The 24,554-nt window shown below is 50.0% G+C and overlaps 1 protein-coding gene across 1 annotated transcript in view; it reads right to left on the bottom strand.

Annotated features, from left to right (window-relative positions):
• Window positions 1-24,554, bottom strand: part of Col23a1 (collagen type XXIII alpha 1 chain) — a 290,415-nt gene that overhangs the window by 19,411 nt on the left and 246,450 nt on the right. The window contains 8 exon segments of the mRNA XM_032914417.1: window positions 1,056-1,109; window positions 2,252-2,278; window positions 4,297-4,323; window positions 5,888-5,923; window positions 6,350-6,466; window positions 12,644-12,670; window positions 13,543-13,569; window positions 14,900-14,926. Of these exon segments, the coding sequence (XP_032770308.1) occupies window positions 1,056-1,109; window positions 2,252-2,278; window positions 4,297-4,323; window positions 5,888-5,923; window positions 6,350-6,466; window positions 12,644-12,670; window positions 13,543-13,569; window positions 14,900-14,926 (342 nt within the window).

The raw sequence follows: 24,554 nt of genomic DNA, 5'->3' as shown, positions 1-24,554 counted from the left end.
GCCTCGGTTGCTGGGATTAAAGTCATGCACCAGGGTTGGGGATTTGGCTCAGTGGTAGAGCGCTTGCCTAGCAACCGCAAGGCCCTGGGTTCGGTCCCCAGCTCCGAAAAAAAGAAAAAAAAAAAAAAAAAAAGTCATGCACCACCACCCTTAAATAGTTCTTTTTAAAAATGTATTTTTATTTTATGTTCATTGGTGTTTTGCCTGCGTGTATGTATGTGTGGAGGTGTCAGATCTTGGAGTTATAGACAGTTGTGAGTTGCCATGTGCATGCTGGGAAATGAAGCAGAGTTGTCTGGGAGACCAGTCAATGCTCTTAACCTTGAGATATCTCTCCAGCCTAATACATTTATTTTTTAAATTTAGCTTTTTTTCGAGACAGGGTTTCACTATGTAGCTCTGGTTGTTCTGGAACTTGCTTTGGAGGCCGAGATGTCCTGGAACTTACAGAGATCCATCTGCCTCTGCCTTTGGAGTGCTGGATTTAAAGACATGCACCACTACGTCCAGCCACCCTTTTAAAAATGTTTGTTCTGGGGATCAAATTCATGTCCTTGTGTTTGCTGTCTCTTCAGTCTCTTTGTTTGTTTATTTCGTTTTTATTTGAGTCAGAGTCTTACTCTTTAGTCCTGCCTGGCCTTGAACTCAGGTCCTCCTGCCTCAGCCTTTTGAGCACTGAGATTATGGGTGTGCACCACCATGCTTGGGCCAAGAGACATTTGGAGGCAGGCTGGCTAGGATTTGGGAGCTGTGGCAAAGGGTTTGAGGAATAAGGTGTGCAGATAGCAGCATTTTGTTCCTAGCTTGGCACTAGGCAGGGGATGGAAGGCCTAAGGTAGGAACCAAGGGGACTTACGGTGAGGGGAGACATGGCCTGGATGAGATGCCAAGCTCCTGGCAAGGCACCCAGGGTCCACTGCTTTCCCCCCTCTGGCCCGCCCTGAGAATCTGCCCAGAGCCCCATGGTGTCAAAGGGCCAGGATGGGGCATCTCTAGGTAGATGACATTTGGGGAGTGGATGGTGGCAGACTTTGAGGAGGAGGGTATATACTTACCTTGGGCCCTGGGGGTCCAGGGAGTCCTGGCTGGCTGGGTATCCCATCATCCCCCTGAGGAGATAACAGCTGAGGCTGAAGGTATCCCACATGGACAGGCTGGCTACACCTTTGAGTGGTCCAGCTGGCCCCTACCTGCTCTAGAACTGCTGGTTCAGGCACTCGTGACAATTATTCCCCATACTGAACCCTCTAAAGCAGGGTCTGAGTCAGATCCATCTCAGTCCCTATGGTAGCCTAGAGCCAGCTTCAGCGGGTTTCTGCAGACACAGGGGGTGGACAAGTGAATGGGAGCAAATCCACTTATCCAACAAACAGCCGGTGAGCATCTCTTAGGGACCAGAGCACACACGGTCCCTGCTCCACGGAGCAAGAGAGAAATAAGCAGAAGGTACTGTGCCTGAAGTGCTGAGGTGCTGAGGGAACTGTGGGGAATGCGGTGGAGAGAGACTTGGGACATCCTTCTGCCACATGGGACATGCTTGCTAAGATGTGGATGGGGACGAGGTAGCCAGCTTGGCATAAAGCATATTTGTCGGTGTTTGGTTTTCAATTTTACATGCTCAGTGATCCAGAACACTGACTAAACAGACCCAGGCCAAACCCAACGTCTCAGGTGGGTCTAGGGTGAGCCTGGAGTTTGCTTTCCTCTTCCTCCTCCTCCTATTCCTCTTCCCCTCCTCCTCCCTATTCCTCTTCCTCCCTCCTTCCTTCCCTCCTCCTCCCCCTTCCCTTCTCTCCTTTCTCTCCTTCCCCCTTTCCTTTCTTTTGAGATAGGACTTTATGTAGCCCAGGCTGGTTTGTAACTCACTATGTAGCCAAGGATAACCCTACTGCCCCTGCTTTCTGAGGGCAAGGATTAGGGATGTGTGCCCAGTTTATGCTGTGCTGTGGGTTAGGCATTCTGCCACCAGAGCCATTTCCCTAGCAACCAGAGTTTGCATTTCTGACATCAATGACAGATGCCATCAATGTTGGCCCCAGGACCACACTCGAAGAACCATGGTCAAGCTCTAAACAGAACACGGGCATGATGAAGGGAGAGAATGAGTGAATCTGACTTCAGGGAGACACAGGACAGGGCCTCACCACAGTGAGAGCCTGGGTCTGGGGGAAAAGGCCTTCCCAGAGGGGAAGCCCTGTCCTGTCCTTGTCCGGAGCTCCTGCCCGTCCCTCCAGCCACAGGGGCCTCTCACCTTCTTTCCAGGAGTGCCAGGTTCTCCCTGCAGACAAAACAGAATGAGGTGTGAGGGAGCTCTGGGAGCGTGGCCAGCAGACTGCTGCCCCTTCTGGTGTAAGTGGCACCAATGGCCTTAGCCTGCCTTGGTCCAGGACCCCTGAGGGGGCCTTAGACATACGACCACAGGGAGTCAGTCGTCAGCCTTGATTCTTCCTCTCAGCTTGGGGGAAGTGCCACTGTTCTTTAAGATGGGGAGGAGGAATCCCCCAGCCCCAGATGGGTGTTGGAGTTTAACAGGCTTGGTGATTGAAGTCCTTTACCCACCCACAGTCCAGCGACCCTCAGTCCTGCACAGCACTCAGGTTTCCTTCCTACCCCAGGCACTGCCTAAGCCCAAGGAGGGAACCCTGGCATGGGGAGGAACTTCAGAAACTAAGGTGGCTGGAGACGGCTGACCACACCGGAAGCTGCGAGGCTTCTCTCATAATTGTCACAGCCAAGAAGCAACGAAGAGGCCCTGTGATAGGTGGATAGAACGCAAATGGATCTTAGATAGTGGAGCATCCGCCAGGACAAAAGCAGAGAGCAAGGCAGGGGCAGGGGGCGGAGGGGAAGACCATCGATCGCTCCAGCGCCAGTTTGAAAGCACTGAGCCCTGAAGTAAAGGTTTGTCCAGCCTGCATTGTGGAGCAGAAGACGACACCAGGATCAGCAGCTGCCAGGGGCTAGGGAGGAGGACAGGCGATGGGGGAAGACGTGTGTGTGTGTGTGTGTGTGTGTGTGTGTGTGTCTGTGGTGCAGTACATGCATGTGGCCCTGCACATGCAGGGTAGCAGATGTCTTACTCTATTGCTCTCTGATTTTTTTTTCTCTTTGATTTTTCTTTTTCTTTTTGCCTTGAGACAGTGTATCTTGAAGCTTGCTTCATCTATGCTGGTCAGAAAGCTTTTGAGATCCACCTGTCTCTGCCTTCCAATGCTGGAGTTGCGGACATAGGCAGACACGCCTGGCCTTTTACTTGGGTGCTGGGAATTCACACTTAGGTTCTCATGCCATCTCCAGCCCCTCAGCAAAGAGGATTTTTAAGGCAGTGAAATCATCATCAGACATGTTACTGTGCGAGTCATTACACATTCGTCCCGCTACGCACTGGGCATCCTCCCGTGAACTGTGGGCTTTGGGGGACAATGTGTCAATGTAATTTCCTTAACAGAGACACATTTTCTGCTCTGACAGGAGATGCAGACATCAAGGGAAGCTACACATCTGAGGAGTGGAGGTGGGGTGTGGGCTGGCAGGAGTGTTTGTGGGCTGCACAAGAGAGTTCCATGCCTTTCCCTCAGTTTTGCTGTGAACTTAAAACTACATAGAAAGTAAGGTTTTAAAAAAAACAAACAGAGCAAGGTGGTGGCGCAGCCTCTAATCCCAGCATTTGGGAGGCAGAGGGAGATGGCTCTCTGAGTTCGAGGCCAGCCTGGTCCACAGTGAGTCCCAGGACAGCCAGGAGTACACAGACCAATCCATCACCTGCCCCTGTCTCAAACCATCACCACCGGGGCTGGAGAGATGGCTCAGTAGTTAAGAGCACTGACTGCTCTTCCAGAGGTCCTGAGTTCAATTCCCGGCAACCACATGGTGGCTCACAACCATCTGTAATGGGATGCTCTCTTCTGAAGTGTCTGAAGAGAACTACAGTGTACTAACATATAAATAAAATAAATAAATCTAAAAAAAGAAGAGGGTTCAAACCATCACCAACACCGCCACCATCTCCACCACTACCACCACCACCATCAACAAAACAAACACAAAACTAAAACAAACAAAAGTCAACCTCCCCCAAACCCCAAACAACCACCCCCGCTAAACAGCCAAGGTGTCCTGTGAGGTGTCCCCTCAGTCTAGTGTGAAGTCCAGGCAGGAAGGATCTGCCATCGCCCTACAGATGCAGTGCTCTGTCTCCCCTAACCTCACTGCCTCAGTTTCACTGGGGGAGGTCGAGAGAGGAAGGTGGGGGGTGGGGAGTGAGGCCAAGAAGCAGGAGGAGGGCTGAGCACACACCTTGGGTCCTGGAGGTCCCATGGGGCCCTGGAACAAGAGGAGAAAAGGTGTTAGACAGGGTGGGGGGTTGGGGAGCGGGAGGCAGGAAGGTCAGAGTTCAAGGTTATCCTTGGCTGTGTAGTGAATTTGGGACCAGTCTGGGATCCATGAGACCATGTCTCAAAAAAAATCCAAATCAGAACTAGTAAGATGGCTCAAATGGTGAAGCCGCTTGCACCAGAGCCTGCAGATCTTAGCTTAATCCTTGGGACCCGCACACTGGGAGACAACCAATTCCTCCAAGTTGTCCTCTGACTTCTGCGTTGGTGTTGTGGTATGTGTGTGCGCCCATATACATACACACACACACACACACACACACACACACACACATTAAAAATACAAAAACTCAACCCCCCAAATAAAACAAGGAAAACAAAAACAAGACCCAAAATAAAAAGAAAACCTAATCCCAAACAATAGAACATCTTCCCCAAAAAGCCAAAAGAAAAAAAGGAATTAAATCCAAAAACTTGGATACTCTGCAAGGAAACTGTGCTATAAGTGGTGGGGATGGAGTGGGGTGTGGGGTGTGGGTGTTGGATGGGGGAGTCATTCTGTAAGTTGTGCATGAGGCCTGAGAGACGGCTCAGTAGTAAGGACACTGAGCCTTCCAGATGCTCCTGGGTCTGTCTTGCCATTTTCCTTTTATCAAGAGTGACACCACATCTCAGAGAGAGAGGGATGTGTGGCTAGAAGCCGGTTGTTCAGCCAAGTTCTAGGACAGACTCCTGTGCCTTGAGCAGTGTCTGTGTCACGGCTCCAAAGGTGACAGGTGAATTACAGACTCTCTCCCAGGAAGGTGAGGTTCTAGGACTCTGTCCAGGCTGGGGACTTGGCTCATACACATCCTGGTTGTGGGCAGAGGGATGTGCACACAAGTGCCGAATTATGCATGAACACCTACATAACTCTAGTGTGAGTGCATGAGGGTTTGTCTTGTCACCTTGATTAGATTCATTGTTGTCACCATGGAAACACACATCTGGCATCTGGGAGGGCATTTCCAGAAAGGTTTTACTGAACAGGGATGATCCATTAAGAGTGGGCAACACCAGGCACTGGGGTCCTGGGCTGTAATAAAACAAGGGGTTGAAAAATAAATAAAGGGCTGGAGAGGTGGCTCAATGGTTAAGAGCACTGGCTGCTCTTCCAGAGGTCCTGAGTTCAATTCCCAGCAACCACGCGATGGCTCACCACCTTCTATAATGGGATCTGGTGCTCTCTTCTGGTGTGTCTGAAGGGAGTGACAGTTTACTCACACACATAAAATAAATAAATCTTTTTAAAGATGGTGATTGGGAACCAGCATTCATAACTCTGCTTTCTGATAGATACAACGTGACCAGCTGCTCTGTGTGCCTGTTGCTACGCCTTCCCCACTGTGATGGACTGTTCCCTCAACTGAGACCCAAGAATCAACCCTCAAGTCACTTTTGCTAAGTATTTTGTCATAGCAACGAGGAACGTGGCTATTACAGTGGGAAAGAGGCTTCCATCTCTGGGAGCCACATCCCAGAGCTCTAGCCTTGCAAACACCCTGGACACTCACCATTTCGCCATCTTGTCCAGATTCTCCTCTGGGACCCTAAGGAAGTACGTGAAAATATCAATGAGCCTGAATCTCATGCCAGGGCACAGGCAAGAGCTCTAAGTTGAACATCCAATTCACCTTCATACAATCCTGAGAAGTGGTTTATTGTCCCCACTTCACAGATGAGAAGGTTGAGGCTTTGGGAGTTATGCACCTAATGTGGCAATGGGTGGATGAGCCAGTTAAGAGGATGTGTCCCGATAGGAGCCTATGGGGGTAGCCTGGTAGAGGTGTGGACTCCGGACTGGAGGGGAGAACAGGTTGGAGTCTTGGAGCTAGGCTGAGTGTGTACACTGGATGGTGGCTGGGGTTGGGCCTGCTAGGAATGATGCTGATTCGGAGGTGGCTCTGGGGACCAGGGTTCAGAGTGCATCAATGTAGAACCAGCTCTGGGAGGCCCCAGCTCCATGCTTCTCTTACCTCTGGGCCTTGAGCTCCTCGGGGACCATCTTTCCCAGTGTCACCAGGAGGGCCCCGGGCCCCAGGTGGCCCAGGAGGCCCAGGTGGTCCTGCAGCTCCATCTTGCCCTTGGGCTCCCTGAAAGACACATGGTTCGACCTGAGCCTGAGGGTGAGGGTGAGGGTGAGGGGTTCTAGCTTCCAGAGAGGAGTTTCTTAGGTAGGCAGCCCCTGTGCCTTCCTCTTTCCACAGCCATTGAGGCAGGCACAAAGGGTGACAAGTCTTTGATATTGGGCTCTGGCAGGAGGGGACCTTGGTGGCACAGACCCAGCAGGACCTTGTTGCCAGCTTCTAGCGTCAGAAGCCTGGATCTGTTGTCAGAAGGAGAGCTGAGATGTGCTGAGTGTGTGAGGCTGAGGATCTTCTACAGGAACTTACTTCCTGGTCGGTCCTCTCTCGTTGGCAGACATCATGGTATTGTTTTATGCTCACCCGAACAACCACATGCACTCATGGATTCGCAGTAGCTTTGTGTAATTGCCCGAAATGGAAGCTCTCAAAATGTCCTCCCTCACTGCAGAGGCTAAGCTACTGTCACATTACGGCATGCCACTCACTCAGCCATAAACAAGCAAACCAACAGGAACAGGCAAAGCTCAGCACCTGGGAGGCTGAGGCAGGAGGATTGTTGTAAACTTAAGGTCACCCTGAATTACAGAATGAGTTCCAGGCTAGCATTGGCTACAAAATGAGATATTGTCTCAAAAACAAAAACAGAGCTGAGCATAGTCATTGTGTACAGTGATCCTAGCACATCACTCAGTGGGCAGAGATAGGAGGGTCAGGAGGTCAGGTACATTTGAGGCCAGCCTGGGCTACATGAGATCCTGCCACAGAAAATCCAAACGAGGGCCAGCAAGATGGCTGGACTGTAAAGGCACTTAGTTCCATCCCCAGCACCCACAGAACCGGAGGAGACAACCAGGTCCTCTGACCTCCACAATTGCTCTGGGATGTGTGTGAGTCCACACACACTTACACGCACATACACAAATAATACATGTTATTTAAAAACAAAAACACCCCAAATTGTAAAATTCAAACCAAAACAAAGGAAAACAAAAAACTAGAACACCCCCCAACTGAAAAAAAATTTCTGATAGATCAAAAAACTTTGACACTGCAGGGAAACTAAACGGCAAAAATACTCCCTCAAAGTTATACATGGGCCCAGAGAGACGGCTTGGCGGTGAAGAGCACTTACTGCTCTTGCAGACGTCCCAGACACAACTGCCTCTAACTGCCTCTAACTCCAGTTCCAGGGGATCCGACGTGCTCTGGCCTCTGCAGACACTGTACACATCAATCATGCAGATGCATGCATGCACGCGCACACACACATACACATACACAAATATTAAATACATCTTACAAGTTATTTGAAAAGTTAAACATCATGTGATTTCACATGCCTGAAATTATTGAATGGAAAGTTAAACATTGAAATTAGTGGTCGCCATGGGCCAGGGATGAGAGAGGGAGGTGATCCTTCCGAAGACGGGAGAACATGGCAATGGGAGGGATCTCTGTGCAGTGGTCACATGAGTCCATATATGTTAACACTCTATAGAAGAAAACATACCTGCATACACACACACACACACACACACACACACACTCACTCATACACACATTCGTGCACACTCATACACATGCATGCATGCACACACATAGTTAACTCATTCACACATGCTCACACAGTTAAACACACACACTCACACACTCTCACTCAAGCACAGACACTCGTGTACACATAAGCCTGTGTCAACCTGGGAACTCTGAGTAAGGCTGGTGGGTTGAATCCCCGTCAGTTTCCGGATCTCTGGGATGGCCCCCAGTGGTGCATGCTGTCACCCTAGGCACAGCCGGATGAAAGATGCACAGGGTGACTAACCACGCATGCGAGGGAATTTACAGCCATCTCTAAATAAAAAGATGACAGGCACTGAAGGGCCTCACACTCTTTTTTTTTTTTCTGAGCTGGGGACCGAACCCAGGGCCTTGCACTTGCTAGGCAAACGCTCTACCACTGAGCTAAATCCCCAACCCCGGGCCTCACACTCTTAAGTCACTTGAAATCCCTGACTCTCTGCCGGACGACGTTAGTACCAGGTCAGACCTCAGGCATGCTTTATGGCCCCACCCTGCAAGAACGAAAGTCCACAGCGTGACTGGCACAGGTCATGGGGTCCTGGTGTAGTGTCTGGCAGCCAAGACAGGAAGAAACCCTGTATGAACCCAGTAAGTACTTCCTGTAGATAGTCTAATGTAGTGTCTGTGAAGAGTTGGCCTGGGCCAAGCTATCTCTTATCTTGCAGATGAAGTGCCTGGGGGTCTGGGGCAGTAATTACTTATCTAGGGCCATTAACTAAGAAAAGCTAAGCCTTCTCCTGTTGCCGGGGGAACTGGTCTTTTAAAAAATTAATTTATTATTATTATTACTATTGTTGTTGTTGTCTTTCAAGACAGAGTTTCTCTGTATAACTCTGGCTATTCTGGCATTTGATTTATAGACCAGGCTGGCTTTGAACTCACAGAGATCCACCTGCCTCTGCCTTCCCAATGCTGGGATTAAAAGTGTGCACCACCACAATCTATTTTTATGGTTTTTTTTAAATTTAAATGTTCATTTATTTATTGTATGTGTAGGGGGTTTTCTCCCCTGCATGTATGTCTGTGCACCATGTGTGCCTGGTGCCCATGGAGGTCAGGAGAGTATTAGATCTCCTGGAACTGGAGTTAAAGGTGATTGTGAATGTGGTTGCTGGGAACTGAATCTCAGTCCTCTGGACGAGCAGTTGGTGTTCTTAACCGATTAGCCATCTTTCCGGCTTCCATTTTTAGTTTTTTTTTCCCTTTTTGGTGTGTGTGTGTGTTTTGTGTGTGTGTGTGTGTGTGTGTGTGTGTGTGTGTGTGTGTGTTTGAGAGAGAGAGAGAGAGAGAGAGAGAGAGAGAGAGAGAGAAAGGTTTACACATATGCACATACATGGGTACACATGTGCATGCATGTATGTGTATGCATGTGGAGGTCTGAGGTTGACTGGAATCATCCTCAGTATGATCATCTTTCACCTTACTCATTAAGTCAGGCTCTCTCAATCAAAGCCAGAGCTCAGAGGATATGGATAGCCTCGCTAGCCAGCTTGCTGTGGGGGCTCTCTGCCTCTGCCTTCTGAAGCTAGATGTTCCAGCCAACACACCCACTGAGCACTTTCCTTCCGTCCTGGGGTCCTCGTGCGGGAACTGTAACTGGTCCTTTTCAGATATCCATTTCAATCTGTGTATTCTCACTTAACAGGAAGGAACGCCCTTTTCTGGCAAATTGCACTTCACGGAAGTGTTAGTCACCTCTCTCAGTAAATGACAGCCCTTGGTATCTACCACTCAGATTTCCTGATCAAAGAGTCTACACCCCACACTGACATTGGGATTAAGTACCCCTGTCTCAGTAAACTTGAGTAGACACTCCTGTCTCCTACAGTATGGAGTCCAGAGGATCCATTGCCCCCTGCTGCTCCCTTGCTCATAGCTCAGAGGTTCCAGATTGGGAGCTCCTGGCTTGGACTCAACTTACCAAGACAGAAAGAGGGTTTTGATCCCCCTATCCCTGTATGGGTTTTATTTCTGTTTTTGTTGTTGTTTGAGACAAAGTATCACTATGTAGCCCCAGCTCTGGCTGGTTTGGAGTGTGCTATGTGGACCAGGTTAGCCTTGAACTCACAGAGATCTGACTGCTCTGCCCCCTGGCATTTGGAGTAAAGTGTGTGCCGCTTGACTTTCCTCCTTGTCCTTCCTGCCTTCCATCTTTCCAGGTCTGGATGGCTGAGGTCTGACCCTGACAACACAGGGTGAGTAGGGTTTGGGGAGCACAGCAAACTAGCAGGCCAGGCCCCTTCACTCAGCCAAGCTACCTTGAGGACGCGGAGATTGTATCCACGATGATCTCTACTTATAAAGCCCGTGTTGAGCCGTGGGAAAACCATCTGGGTGGCAAACAGGTGGTGTGGTCAGAAACGCAGGAGGGGACTGCAAAAATCGCCAGGCAAAGCCACCCAACCCAGCCCAAAGAAAGGCAGCTTGTGGCGGGTTATGCCAAGCGAACCAACCCCCATTTTCTCCAGCTCCTGTGACAGAATGGAACGGAACGGAACAGAACCGCATGCAGCAGGTATGATGCTGGGTCCAAAGTGGGCGGAGCCCTAACAGGCGTGACAGCGCTCACTTCCTGCCCCTTGGAAAACTGGGAGGAAGCCCTATCTATGATGCATGGGAAACCACATGTGGCTGCTGCGCGGCTGAGTGGTTCCAGTCGCATCAACAATAACCACGTGAGGGAGGCATCACCTGGGCCCCTACACCACTCATCCTGCAGCCGAAAGAGAGGCACCCTGACTGATAAGATGAATCGCCCATTTAAGTCACTAAACCTTTCTGTGGGAGGAGTCCGTTCACAGATACCTGGAACACTATGATATCCCTGAGAAGGAAGGAGCTTCGGAAGAAGTGTTTTACTTCGTAAACCTGGAGGGATCCTGGTCATTACAGGGTGGGCAACCCTATCGGGAATATTAACTTCCATAAATCCCATCTGTCCCAGTGTCTCTCCAGCGGCCACAGAGTAAGGGGATATCCTTTCTCTGACTTCAGCGAAATCTCACTTCCTGTGTGGCCCTGGTCCTGACTGACCTCTGTTGATGGTCCGACAAGGCACAGCTCTGCCCACTGAAACTCAGCCGGTTTCATCCCCTGCCTGCTTCAGTCCTCATCACAACAAACACCCCGTGAGGGGCCACTGTTGGCATTTCACCAAACCTGGGCTCGGCGGACCTTCGGGTTGCAGCTTGTGCAGCCCTGACCTCGAAGCCGCAGCCTGTGCATTCTGCCTTTCCTCCCTCCCTCTCTTCACTGTCCTCCTGGGCCCAAACAGCTCATTTGTTCTCCACCCAATCCCACCCTGAGATTTTTTAAATTTATTTATTTTATGTATGTGAGTATACTGTCCCACATACCTCAGACCAGAAGAGGGCATCAAATCCCATTACAGATGGTTGTGAGCCACCATGTGGTTGCTGGGATTTGAACTCAGGACCTCTGGAAGAGCAGTCAGTGCTCTTAACCCCTGAGCCATCTCTCCAGCCCGAGATGGCAGATTCTTGGTGTGGGTGAGTGACCCTTGCACCACTATGTTCTGGGGCCATAACTTTCTTCCATGTGACCCCATATTCCTCTGGGCAGCTAATGTCTACCTCTCAGTCTCTGTGGTCAGTGTGCTTTGCCCAGAACATTCTGGAAATGTGAGGGCATTTTCCTAGGGCTATTCAAGGGCTTCTGCCAAGACTGACCTCAGGTTTAGACAAACACCTCTGGGTTCCTGGATCCAGGATACACAGTTGGGTGGAGGGGACACGTGTATCCTGTCCCCATGATGAGTGCTGCTGTCCACCACTGACATCTATGGTTATAATGAATCTTCACAGCACTTGCTGTGTGTGTGAGTGAGTGTGCGTATATGTATGTGTGTGTGTATGTGTGAGTGTGTGTGTTTGTGTGTGAGTGTGTGTGTGTTTGTGTGAGTGTGTGTGTGTGTGAGTGTGTGTGTGTGTGTGTGTGTGTGTGTGTGTGTGTGTGTGTGTGTGTGTGTGTGTGTGTGAGTGTGTGTGTGTGTGTGTGTGTGTGTGTGTGTGAGTGTGTGTATATGTGTGTGTGTGTATATGTGAGTGTGTGTGTGAGTGTGAGAGTGTGTGTGTATGTGAATGTGTGTGTGAGTGTGTGTATGTGTGTGTGAGTGTGTGTGAGTGTGTGTGTGTGTTTGTGAGTGTGTGTGTGTGTGAATTGTCACCCCTCCTGGCTTAAGGGCCGGATCTCAGGGAAAAGTGACTTGTCAAGGTCATGGGGCTGGGAAGTGACAGCGCTGAGCTTTGGGCCTTCACTTTTCCTTACCAGCTGTCTTGTGGGATGGTCAATGTCTAGTTGGGACCAGGGCTAACCACACTCCCTGGTTGCCATGGTGACAAGCATCACAGCATCTTCCAGATACCTGTCATCTGAGTGGGAGGTGGCAGCCTGGGTTAGGTGAGGGTGCCTGGGGGCTTCCACAAGGTGGACAAAGGTGGAGAGGAAGGGCTGGCTCATTCGACTTTTTCTGGGGTAAGCTGTGGTGAGCTGGGACCACCGGAAAATGCTAGAAATCCCTTATTATAATGATGTGAAACAAACCATGTGCAGTAGATGAGGGAGGTGGTGCTCCATTCTTACCCGCGGGCCAAAGTCTCCCGGTGCACCCTAGAACCAAACACAGGAAGATGAGCGGCCACCGATTTCCTTATTTTCCCCCATTTCCCTTTGAACATTCCCACTGTGCTTGGACACAAACAATAGGCGGGCCTCGTTTTAAATCTCCTTTTCCAATGAGGACACTGAGGCTCAGAGAGGTTAAGTATCAAGACCAAGGTCACACAGCCAGCAGACTGAAGCCAGGCAGGTCCTCATCTATGGCTGCATCCCAGACATTCCACATCCCAGGCACAGTGTGACCTGTGGGATGGCCGCTCACACTGTATCCTCTCCCAGTTCCTGAACCTTGGACTGCTGAGCTATGAGCTCTGACATAGTGGGTTACACAGCAACAGATACAAAGGAGAGAGCTTCTCTTTGGTCTCAAAACCCCAGAGTCGTTTCTGTGGCTTTGGCAGCACCAGAACCAGTCTTCCCCCTCCCCCAGTAGCTTTTATACGGATGGACAAACTGAGGCCCTCACAGCCGGGCAGCCTCCCAAAGCACACAGCAGTGGGACTGGAATGCTCTGAGCCCCCAGGTCCTGTGTCTTTCCATGGCTTTGTCAGTCCTGCTAACAGCTAAGGGCACTGATCGATTGATCAGCTTGTCCCCGAGCAGACACATCACCCGGGCATGACTGATGTGGCCTCGGAGGTCTTCACTCAGTCCTGCCACTCTGAGCTCTGTTCTGATCCCCCTTCCTCCCGAGCCCACCGTCACGCCCACACAGATCGGCTGGTTCCCTTCTAAGGCGCTTGGTGGGTCGTGTGTCTGCTGCTGTCTGCGGCCGAGTTTTATGCTCTGGCACCGAGGCTCAGAGTTGGCTGCTGGCGTCCTTCGTCAGCACACGGAATCTGGGCTGGATCCCCTCCACTTACCTTTTCCCCTTTGGGGCCTGGAAGTCCCTGGAGAAGGAAGATGGAGAAAGAACAGCTGTGAGGGAGACGAGCTAGGCTGGCTGCACTTCTGGCTGACCCATGGCTGCGGGGCAGAGGGACATGTGGGACTAGCAGAGCTGTGGGCGTCTGAGTTGAACACTACACAGGCCTGTCAAGCTGTCCTTGCTGCCTCCTGGGAGCTCCACACCTGCCCTCGGCATGGGGTCAGTAACAGGGTCCACAGGCATCCTCTGAGCAGGAAAGGGCTTGCACACGAGTTTTTCTGCCTGAGGGCACGCATATTCCACGCCTTATCTCTGCCGGTAAGGAGGCCACTGTCCAGAGTTGCCATCCAGTTTCCATGCATCCATGCATCCATCCAACATCCATGCAACCACCCACCCATATATCCACCTATGCATGCACTCATCCATGCACACCAATGCACCCATGCATTCACTCATGTATGCATCCACCCATGCAAGCATTCATTCATGCATGCATCCAGTGCACCTATCCATCCATGTATGCATTCACTCATGTATGCATCCAACCATGCAAGCATTCATTCATGCATGCATCCATGCACCTATCCATCCATGTATGCATTCACCCATGTATGCATCCACCCATGCAAACATTCATGCATCCATGCAAGCATGCAACCATGCAAGCATCAATGCATCCTTGCATGTGCCCATGCATCTGTCCATGCAAGCATGCACCCATGCATCCATCCATCCACCCACCTGCCCACTCATCCGCTCACTTACCCACCACTTATCCATGCACTCATTTATCTACTCATCTGTCCACCCACCCACTCATCTATTCACTCATCCGTTAATCCACTCATCTACCTCCCACCTACCATCACCCTGTCTGCCTACCTGTTCACCCACACCCCACTATTTAGATGCTTAGATTTCTCTGGGCACCTTGTTCATCTGCTGAGGATGCCTGTGGGCCATGAACTCCTGGAACAGGCATTGAAAACTCTTCAGCCTGATGCCATCATGGAAGTCTTGAAAATGTGTTAGACATTCTGTATCTAGCTAGGGAGTCTTGGGAGGGACTTATAGACTTTGAGGGCCAACTGAACACTGGGGACTGAGCATGGCTCTCCATAACTCCACATCCTCTCCTAGGAGAGGATCCCTCTAGGCAAAAAGCTGCAAGGGCATCTCCGTGGTTGCTCAGTCAGCAGATGGATTGGAACACATGTGACAAATGGCTTTGTCTTGCTCTCCTCTAGCTGCCGAACTCACTTTCCAGTCCCCTCAGGTGTCCCATGGTCACTCCACCCCTACAATGGCAGCCCTACCCCAGGACCATCTAGTATGCTGTGGTCACTTACTGGCTTGCCGTCCAGACCTAGAGGTCCCTGGAACATGAGAGAGAGAGAGCAAGGGTTACTTACATGCAGGAACATTCCTTCTATGCCTTAGGACCCCATTATTCAGTGACAAGAAAGCAAAGCCTGCCCTGAGCCCTGAGGTCAGGGTACATTCCACGTGGCCAGCGTGGGGAGTGGGGGAAGGGTACTCGTGTATAGTCAGCCACTCATGATCCCCTCTCCTGATAACAGAACCCCAGTTCTCCTCCAAAGCCCTCCCCATCACTAGGGTCAGATGGTTGAGGGTGGGCAATGACATTCTCTCTTGTCAAGGTCACAGGCTGGATGCAAGCTGAGCCACAAACACCATGTCTGGGACTTCAGTGGCGCTCTCAAGGGGGAAAGGGGGCTCTTTTCTCCCAATGGGATTGAACCTTGCCTCCCTTGCCCCATGATGAGAGAGAGAGAGAGAGAGAGAGAGAGAGAGAGAGAGAGAGAGAGAGAGAGAGAGAGAAGAGTTTTGAGGCCTGGAGGTTGGAGCTGTGCAGTGATCCTGCACACGTCTGTTTCCTGGGTTTCCTTTAAGCCATCCTGGCTTGAGTGATTGTCACTTAGATCAGAAGACTCTGGAAAGCTAAGCCTTCTGCTGTGGCATGTGACAGGAACAGTAAAAAGAAGCTAGATGATTCCTGGGCCAGGGCTGAGAGCAGGGTATTGTAGGATAAGTAGTGCCTGCAGAGGGCCAGTGGTGCTAAGGCGTACTCTATCTGTCTAATCGCCTGTCTACTGAACAAGTCTCACCCATGTCCTAGGGCTAGATGGGTATGGCATAGGGGATGCTGTGAACCAGGGTTATTTGTTCTCTGAAAGCCCCATCCTCCTCACTACTGTCCCCTTATCCCACATGTACTTCACTTTTTTACTTTAAAAGAAACATTTCAGTTTAACATATATGTCACCTTTGACCCCAGGAGCAATGCCTGCAGCCCTAGTCTTCTGAGTCTTTGCACACACTGTCCCCCTGCCTGACTCACCCTTCTCTCTGCACATCCTCTTTCATGAAACCTTCCAGGTTTCTCTGCATTCTAGAGTCAGGATGTCTGGCCCTGTTCCTGGTAATACGGTCTGATGTTGTGTTCTACACAAGTGTCATTGGCAGCCAAGAAGAAAGGTTCCTCCCTTGACTCTTGAGGATACACATGAGACCTGACATGAAACACGTGGCTGGGGAAAGCTTGGGTCAAACATTCCTCATCAGAAAACCTGCCTTCCAGGCTGAGATTGTAGCTCAGTTGGTAAAGTGTTTGCCTAGCATGCACAAAGCTCTGGGTTCAATCCCCAGCACTGCCTAAAATCCAGGCACGCTTGTAACACCAGCTTTCAGAAAGTGGATGCAGGAGGCTCCGTCAGTTCAAGGTGAGCTCAAGGCCACCCTGAGCTACACCAGACCCTGTCTCAAAATCTGAAACTTCAAGTAGCAACAAGTAGTGGATTCTTGCCGGCGGTGAGACTGCATCATGCATACAACTATTTAACAGATCACTATCATGTTCTTGTTAACAGCAGGCTTGAGTACACGGAATGTTTGATGTGTTCTGGGGTTTAGTGTTTAGACTTGGGTCCCACCCCTACAATAGCTTATCAAACATATGCAAATTTAGGGTGCGTATCATTCGTCCAAAAAGCTTGGTACACACGTCTTTTGGATTTGGAATGTTCACAGTTACATAATGAGATATCTTGGAGATGGACCCAAGTACAAACAAAATGAAATTCGTTTGTCAATTCATTTGCATATTATCCCTATGTCTTGAAGGTAATTTTGCATGGTACTAATGATTCTGTCTGGTAAGTGAAGGGTCACATTGCGGGATTTTTTAAAGCTGGGGTGTTAGGCGGATAACTCAGAAAAGTTTCCGATTTCGAGGCACTTCAGATTTCCAGATGAGGGATGTCAACCATTCCTACGAGGGAGGGAGGAGGGGGGAATGGGACAAATGATCAGTGAGTCCTGGCAGTTCAGAGCCAAGGAGGGGCGTGGTCAGCTTTGGGTTGGGGTAGCAGATATGGTTAGGGAGAGGTACCTGGTGAAATAACACTTGGGGATTTGGTTCTAATGTGGATGTGGGGGGAGGTAGGCAGTGTGGGCAGAGAAGGGTCCAACTAAAGCTGAAAAGGCGACCCGGTCTTTAGGACACAGCTGACGCACAGCCATGACCTTCGTCTGCAGAGGTGGTTCTGGGTTCATGACTGAGGCCTGGGTCAGAGAGGTGTTTCTAGGCCTCTAAATTAATCTCCCTTCTGGGTGAGTTATTGAGCCTCAGAGAGACTGCTGGGTAAGCATAGGGCAGTTACTGGGATTTGGTGACACTGAGGAAGAGGACTCAGAGGTAGGTAGAGGACATCCTGCTCCCCCTACACTCGTATACAGGATTTCTCTGTGTAGCCCTGGCTGTCCTGGAACTCACTCTGTTGGCTGGCCTTGAACTCAGAGATCCATCTGCCTCTGCCTCTCAAGCACTGGGATTAAAGGTGTTTGTTGATTAAAGGTGTTTGTCACCACCGCCGGGTTGAACATCCCGCTTTGTAGTCAAATGGAAGTAACTGACTTGACAATGTGCTTCTGATATCCCTTCTGCCCTGGGGAGGATGGCAGTGGGAAGAGGAGGGCTGGGTTGCTCTGAGCTGTGACACTTTCTAAGATGGAAACTCCCCATCTCTCCTCTACCTTTCTCAGACTGATGCCCCTTGGTCCACTATACTGTAGACTTGTCCATGGAGAGATTCTGTGGTCCAGTGAACTTGAGAAACACTTGGCATCACTCTGTGAAGCAGGTTTCTTTCCCATAAACCTTGTCCAGATCATTTTCTAGTTTGTGGGTGTCTGGGTGGCAGCGTTCCCAGTCTCATGAGTGTCCCCACCTCCTTCAGGGCCAGGCTGAGACTTAGCATAACAACCCAAGTGTGAAGCTATATAGTTCATATAGTTTACAAAGTAGGCATTCCCATGGGCTGGAAAAGGGCTTAAGCCTGGATTTTGGGGGAGCCGGGGAGATGCCTCAGGGAAGGGCTAGGGGATGGTCTGTCTAATGCTAGAAACAAATCTGACTGTTGGGTGGTTCAGATTAAGGCAAGACAAAGTCCAGGCAGAATGTTCTGGAAGGACAGAGCCCCATGCTGGCTGGATGCATGCTCCGGGTGGCAGGATTAGGGGTAGGTATCTCTCCCATCAAAGCAACCCACCCCTGCCCTAGACAGTGGGGAATTAACCTGAGATACTCCTACCCTTCCTGAGTTTCCTGCAGGAAACACCAAGGAGAGAAGCAGCAGGGAGCTGAGTTCAAATCCCTCCTCTGACCCTTGCTACTCTGCCTCTGGGAACCGTCTCCTGCCTGATCAAAGCCACAGGATTCACCAGAGGTTTTCGTCACCTTCTGCCCTCCGTGAAACCCCACAGCTGTTTACAAGTCTCAGTTCTGCTTGAAGTTGGTTTTTCTTGAGGAGACCAGCTGGCTCCCGGATGTTTCTGGATGTTCAAGAAGCAAATAAAACCACAGGCGGCACAAGAACGGAGAGCAAAGCCCCAGGGTGGGCTCAGTCTCCTTCCTCACTCGGTGACCTGGACATCCCAGGCCTTGATCTTGTCTGTAAGGTGGGAGACATGCTGTTCTCTCAGGTGACAAGTTCAAGTCCCAGGTCAACTTCCCCTTTCCCCTCTTAATTCCTCCCTTAGCTCAACCTAAGACAGGAGACAGCCATAGGCTGACACAGAATTGGTGTCTGAATTAGTGCTGGCAGAGGCAGTGCTGGAAGTGACCTTCCTGTGACTTTCTGAGTGGGTAGGCTGTATCACCTACTGAGAGAGATATATATATCTCAGTATACATATGTACATACACACAGGCAAAAACATAAATAAAAATAATCTTTAAAATCATACATACATACATACATACATACATACATACATACATACATACATACATCTATTGGCTTTTCGAGCCTTGACTGCCCTAGAAGTCACTCTGTGTAGAACAGGTTGGTCTTGAACTCACAGAAATCCGCCTGTGTTTGTCTCCCCAGCACTGGGATTAAAGACGTGTCTCACCACTGCCCAGCAATTTATTTTAATTTAAATGATGTGTATCTGTACCGACAGAGGCCAGAGAGGATGTTGGTTCCCTTGAAGCTGGAGTTACAGGTAGTAGTTCTTTCCTTCATGGCCCCAGTGGTTTGTACCTAAGCAAAGCTCCATGGACATCCCTGAGATTTGAGAGCAAGCAGGACAAGAGGGTGTCTGAGTCTGGAGGCTCCACCCCTGGGGTCTCAAGAGGATCAGGCACGGAGGGCTGAGGGAGCCGTCTACCTCATGTCGGGGATGACAAGGGCTGGTGCTTTCTGCCACCTCCTCCAGGGCAAGGATGAAGGCAGTGGGAGCGGGGTTATCTGAGAGTTGGTCTTTCATAGTTTTACCTCTCAAGACAGGGTTTCTCTGTGTAGCCCTGGCTGCCCAGGAACTCACTCTGTAGACCAGGCTGGCTGTGAACTCAAAAGATCCACCTGCGTCCGCCTCCCGAGCGCTGGGATTAAAGGTGCACGACACCACTGCCTGGTGGTTCTTTTAGTTTTTAAGTATTGTATTTATTTCTTTGTGTGAGTGTGTGTGCACACGTACGGAGATCAGAGTCTGACAGTCGGGCAGCAGTTGTCTCCTTCCAGTTTGTGTGTTTTGGGGATTGAACTCCGGCGTTCAGGCTTGACGGCGAGTGCCTTTCCTCGCTGGACCATCTCTCTGCCCCCCTTTTGTTCAAGGCAGACATTGGCCTTGAACCCCTGATGCCCATATCTCCATCTCCCACTGCTGGATTATGGGTATGTATCACTCTGTCTCATTGTGACAGGAGAAAGCCAAACCAACAAAGCGGCAATGTTTAGATGCATACAGAACCACTCCTCCACCCAACCAGAGTTGGGTGACTGTCTTGCTTTCTAACTGTAATTAATGCTGACAGCTCCTGCTGGGGAAATGGAGCCCTCAAAATGCACCGGGCTGGGGGCCCCTGGACGAGGGGGGCTTACCAGGATTATCAGTTCAGGGCCTAGTAATTAAGTCCCCAGATGTTGACGATTCATCAAATTACAAGGCCTGATGGGGTCTGAGGTCCCAGCCGGGGAAGTGTGCATTCCTCTATGACGGCTCCGTGAGTCTTGTCCCAGGCTTTGCTAGGGCTGGCCAGTGGGTGGGAGTAGGGGGCAGCCCCCTCCAGGCAGGTCAGCCCCATATGGTTCTGATTTCTCAGGCCCGGCTGTTGCATACACATGGGCTACAGGTCTAGTCTGGGTTTTAACAATTTCCCCAAACTTGAGTTCCCTGCCCCAGGGCAAGGAAGAAAGGGCCTTAGTGTAGAGGTCCAGCTGTGACTTGTGCCCTGCTGGTGGCCTGCTGCTCTTTCCAGAGACCCTAGGTCTGGGTGCTTTGCAGAGTAGCCTCTGTACCCCAAGTCATAGCAAGTTCTAGACTCACAGGTGTGTCAGGCTGTATGTGGTTGGGGACAACTGTGAATGCAGCCAGGTATAAAATTGTAAACTTATTTAAAATATTAGTATTAGTGTGAACTTTGAAACAGATGTACAGTTCAGGGCTAGTGAGATGGCTCAGGGGTTAGAGGTGCTGTCAAGCCTGACAGCCCGAGTTCAATCCCTGAAACCCACCTGGTACAAGTCAAGAACTGACCTCCACAAACTGTCCTCTCATTTCCATATGTAGACTGTAGCATGTATTCTCTCTCTCTCTCTCTCTCTCTCTCTCTCTCTCTCTCTCTCTCACACACACACACACACACATACACACACACACATAAATATCAGCTATACAGGTGATGACATCATTGTGCAATGTCGTCATTGTGCAATGTCAAAAGCTAGAGGTTTTGTTAAGTAACAACCGTGAGGTTAAAAAATAAAAACAAAAACCCACTACCACAACAAAACTCCTCAAACCAACTAAATTAGCAGCTATGTTAAAAAAAAAAGCAAAGCAAAACAAAAAAAAACTCCCAAAAACAGACAGTTCACTTCACTACACAGACTTTGAAATTGTCTAGAAAAGCAGGAAGGCCTCCCAGCCCCTGGGACATGCTCTTGCCTGCCCAGGCCTGCACTGCCTTCTCAGGGTTACGGCCCGAGGGCCCTTGTTCCGCTTTTTCCTTTTGCTTCACATCCGCTGACTGCCTGGGAGAGTGACCTGCCGGCCCTATAAGGGCACGGTGTGCAACCATTGGCCTGGGTCTCTTTCAGCTGTGACAATCTTGAGTCATGGAAGCAGCTGGCTTCTATTTGGCGGCGAGGGCTTGCTCAGTGAGTGGCCCGTGTTGCTGGAAGCAATTACATCTATGTCCCCATCACACACCACGGCTGGAAGAGGAGGTATTTAAAGGACTAAGCCTTTGAACTGATCCCAAATATCTGCTTAAATTACTTATTCACCCTTTACTGGTATTTGATGGGGGAGAAACATGATGACCTTGTCAGGTATCAGGAAAAATTGCCCCTCTTCAGGGAGAGGGGATAAAGGGCCTTGACTTCCAGTGGGTGTGGGAAAGTGAAGTTTGAGACTGGGAGTTGAGCTGTGTTTGTCTGAGATGCTTATGTGGCAGGGAGAACTGGACATAGAAACAGGCTGGGGTGTCTGTCCTTTCGGCACCAAGCAGATTGCTGGGTGGCTCCAACTCCACCGTGAATGCAGGGATCAGTGACAGATGTAGCTCATGGTCGACGGAGGCACTGGGTGTTCTGTCCCTCCTGGTTCACTAGCAGAGCCCCTGGACTATATGGAGGCCAAGACCCTGCTTTGCCCTTGGTCTGATAGGGTACCTGCCTATGCTCTCCCCTGTCTACTCACACATGATCTCGTAGACTGCTCTCCCTCCTGTGGTGTGCTGAACTGATACACACTAGGCAGAGCACCCCCCACCCCCGTCACCCCCAGCTCTTCAACCCTGAGCTGCAGCACGAACCGTCCTTGATTTCTGTAGACAACATAGGCAGGAAAAGTAACGCCACCAGCAAAAAGGTTGGACGCTGTACAGATCTAAAGTACATAGTGAATTTGGATTCTCAGCTTTTCTTGAATCTGCTGTGAGGATTGCCCTGCATGGACTGATGTGCAAGACTTCATTTAGACACACCCAGTCCACCTAGCCCAAGCCCCAATTCTGTACACTTTCCTGCTGCCATTTTTTCTTCCTTCCTTCCTTCCTTCCTTCCTTCCTTCCTTCCTTCCTTCCTTTCTTTCTTTTTTTTCTATCTTATATATAAGTACACTGTCGCTGTCTTCAGACACACCAGAAGAGGGCATGAGATCCCATTACAGATGGTTGAGAGCCAACACGTGGTTGCTGAGATTTGAACTCAGGATCTCTGGAAGAGCAGTCAGTGCTCTTAACCGCCGAGCTATCTCTCCAGCCCTTATATTATATTCTTATGTATACTAATTATGTATAATTAATAAAAATAGATATATAAGTGAATTAAATTTAATTAAATTATAAATTAAAAATAAATATATAAATCAATATATTAATCATATGCAAATATAACTGTTATGGTGTTATGATATGTAATTTATATATATTATTATATTATTTTCTTTACTAGGTGATGCTTATGGGGTGCCAGTGAGCTTGTGAGCTCAGGTTTCAGGAGCTGAACTGTCTCTCTGGTCCTTCCGTTCCCCTGAGCACAGCTCACCTTCCTCCCAGACCTCCTCTATCTTCCATCCCTGAACAGACAGGGATGGGATGGCATGCTGGCTATGCCCCTGCCCTTAGACTCAAGAACAAGCTGCCCAGTTTTCCTTGGATGCCCATGTCCTTTGGGATAGGGAAGTGGAATGGGCAGGACGGCTCTCCTGGGACTTGGACATCAGAGGACGGAAGCAGTTGACTCCTTAGTGAGGCTAGCTGCCTCAACCAATTGCTCCTTATCAGCCTGGCTCTGTCTGGGGGTGGGGTGGGGCTCGGGGCTCCTGCATCTCCCTTTTGTCAGCACCCATCTGGCTTTTGCTTTGTTTTGGTTTTCCTTTTTCTTTGAGACAGGGTCTCAGTCCTGGCTGGTCTAAGACTCACTCTGTAGACCAGGCTGGCTTCAGACTCAGAGATCTGCCTGTTTACCGATGACATGAAAGGTGTTTGCTAGTTACCGCTAGTTAAAGGCGTTTTGAGGAAGGGTTTCATATAGCTCAGGTGAGTACCATCGTGCCTGTTTTTTTGTTTGTTTGATTGTTTATTTTTTCTCTTTTTCTGAGACATGATTTCTCTGTGTAACCCTAAGTGTCCTGGAACTTGCTTTGTAGACCAGGTTGGCCTTGAACTCAGAGATCTGTCTCCCAAGTATTGGGATTAAAGGCATGTGCCACCACTGCCTGGCTTTCATGCCTGTTTTGTGTGTGTGTGTGTGTGTGTGTGTGTGTGTGTGTGTGTGTGTGTGTGTGTGTGATTTAGGAAGGATCGCCATTGAACCCAAGGCCTTGTGTCTATTAGGCAAACAGGCTACAAAGTGAGCTACATTCCCAGCCCCCTACTTCATTTTTTGTCCTTATGTCATACTTTCCTGAGGTAGCAGCCCTGATCCCTGTCTGATGTGGGTTTACAGATGCTCACAGCTACTAAGCCCTCTTGACGCTGACCACAGCCTACAGTGAGGCTGGAGTTCAGGTGACTCATGGATCTTTCTGTGGATTAGTCAGAGGCTTCTAGGAGGTTAGGACCCCTGGATTTATTTCTTGCTACTACATGTGGAATGCCAAACTGCCGTGAGCTGAGAATAAACATTTGTTGAACAATGTTTACACATGACAGTGATTCCATGAAGGTCCAATTTCCCAACCAGCACCGGTGTCTGCGCTATCAGCACTAGGGGGCGCCCTTGATCTGTTGTCTACTAGTCAAAGCCAGCTCCTGCCCCAGTGTCACAGCCCGAGAGGCTCTGTACTTCGGATGCTCACCCAAGCCAAGCTTGCTATAGCCTCAAGGGCTCCCCCTGCTGGACTGAGTGATTATATAGCGACAGGAACTGTCATTCATTGAACCGGGTGTGAGTGTCCAGCCCTGGAGTTCCCAGGAGTCATCCACTTGGATCTCCTAGTTGCTACCGGGAATGCAAGGAACAGACTATCTCTGAGGGGTGACATATGCCTGAGGTCTCACAGTCTATGGGGAACCAAAACTCATTCTTTGTCTAGTCATGGGGGCTGCAGGAACAGTTTTCTACCCCAATACTGTCTTCTCTCCAGTCTTTTCAGGGTTCATGGTCCAGGTCATGACTGTGAACAGCTCCTCCATGCAGTAGGCTGTGTGTGGGGAAATGAGAGGTGCCGGCCAGTGGCCAGTCTGCAGGTACCGCTCTAAGATTGGTTACTGGCAACCAGCAAGCACATGGCCTACCCTCTTCTGCTGGCCTCTCGTGGTACTGTTTTCCTCTTCTAGAGTGATCTATGGGAAGGAGACCCCTGTGCCCGAGATGCAGAAGTGAGAGTGGGTGTGCAGCTCTGGAACCTGAGTAAAGGATCTAAAGCCCCTGCCCCCGTACCCCCCCATGCCTGTGGTCATCTCCCTTTCCTTGGCTGCCTCACATGGGACATTATGGGAAACTGAGGAAGGAAGATCCAGACCCGGAC

Source organism: Rattus rattus, chromosome 9 (genome assembly GCF_011064425.1).
Source record: "Rattus rattus isolate New Zealand chromosome 9, Rrattus_CSIRO_v1, whole genome shotgun sequence".
Classification (NCBI taxonomy): Eukaryota; Metazoa; Chordata; class Mammalia; order Rodentia; family Muridae; genus Rattus; species Rattus rattus.
This window is presented reverse-complemented; position numbering and strand designations above follow the sequence as displayed.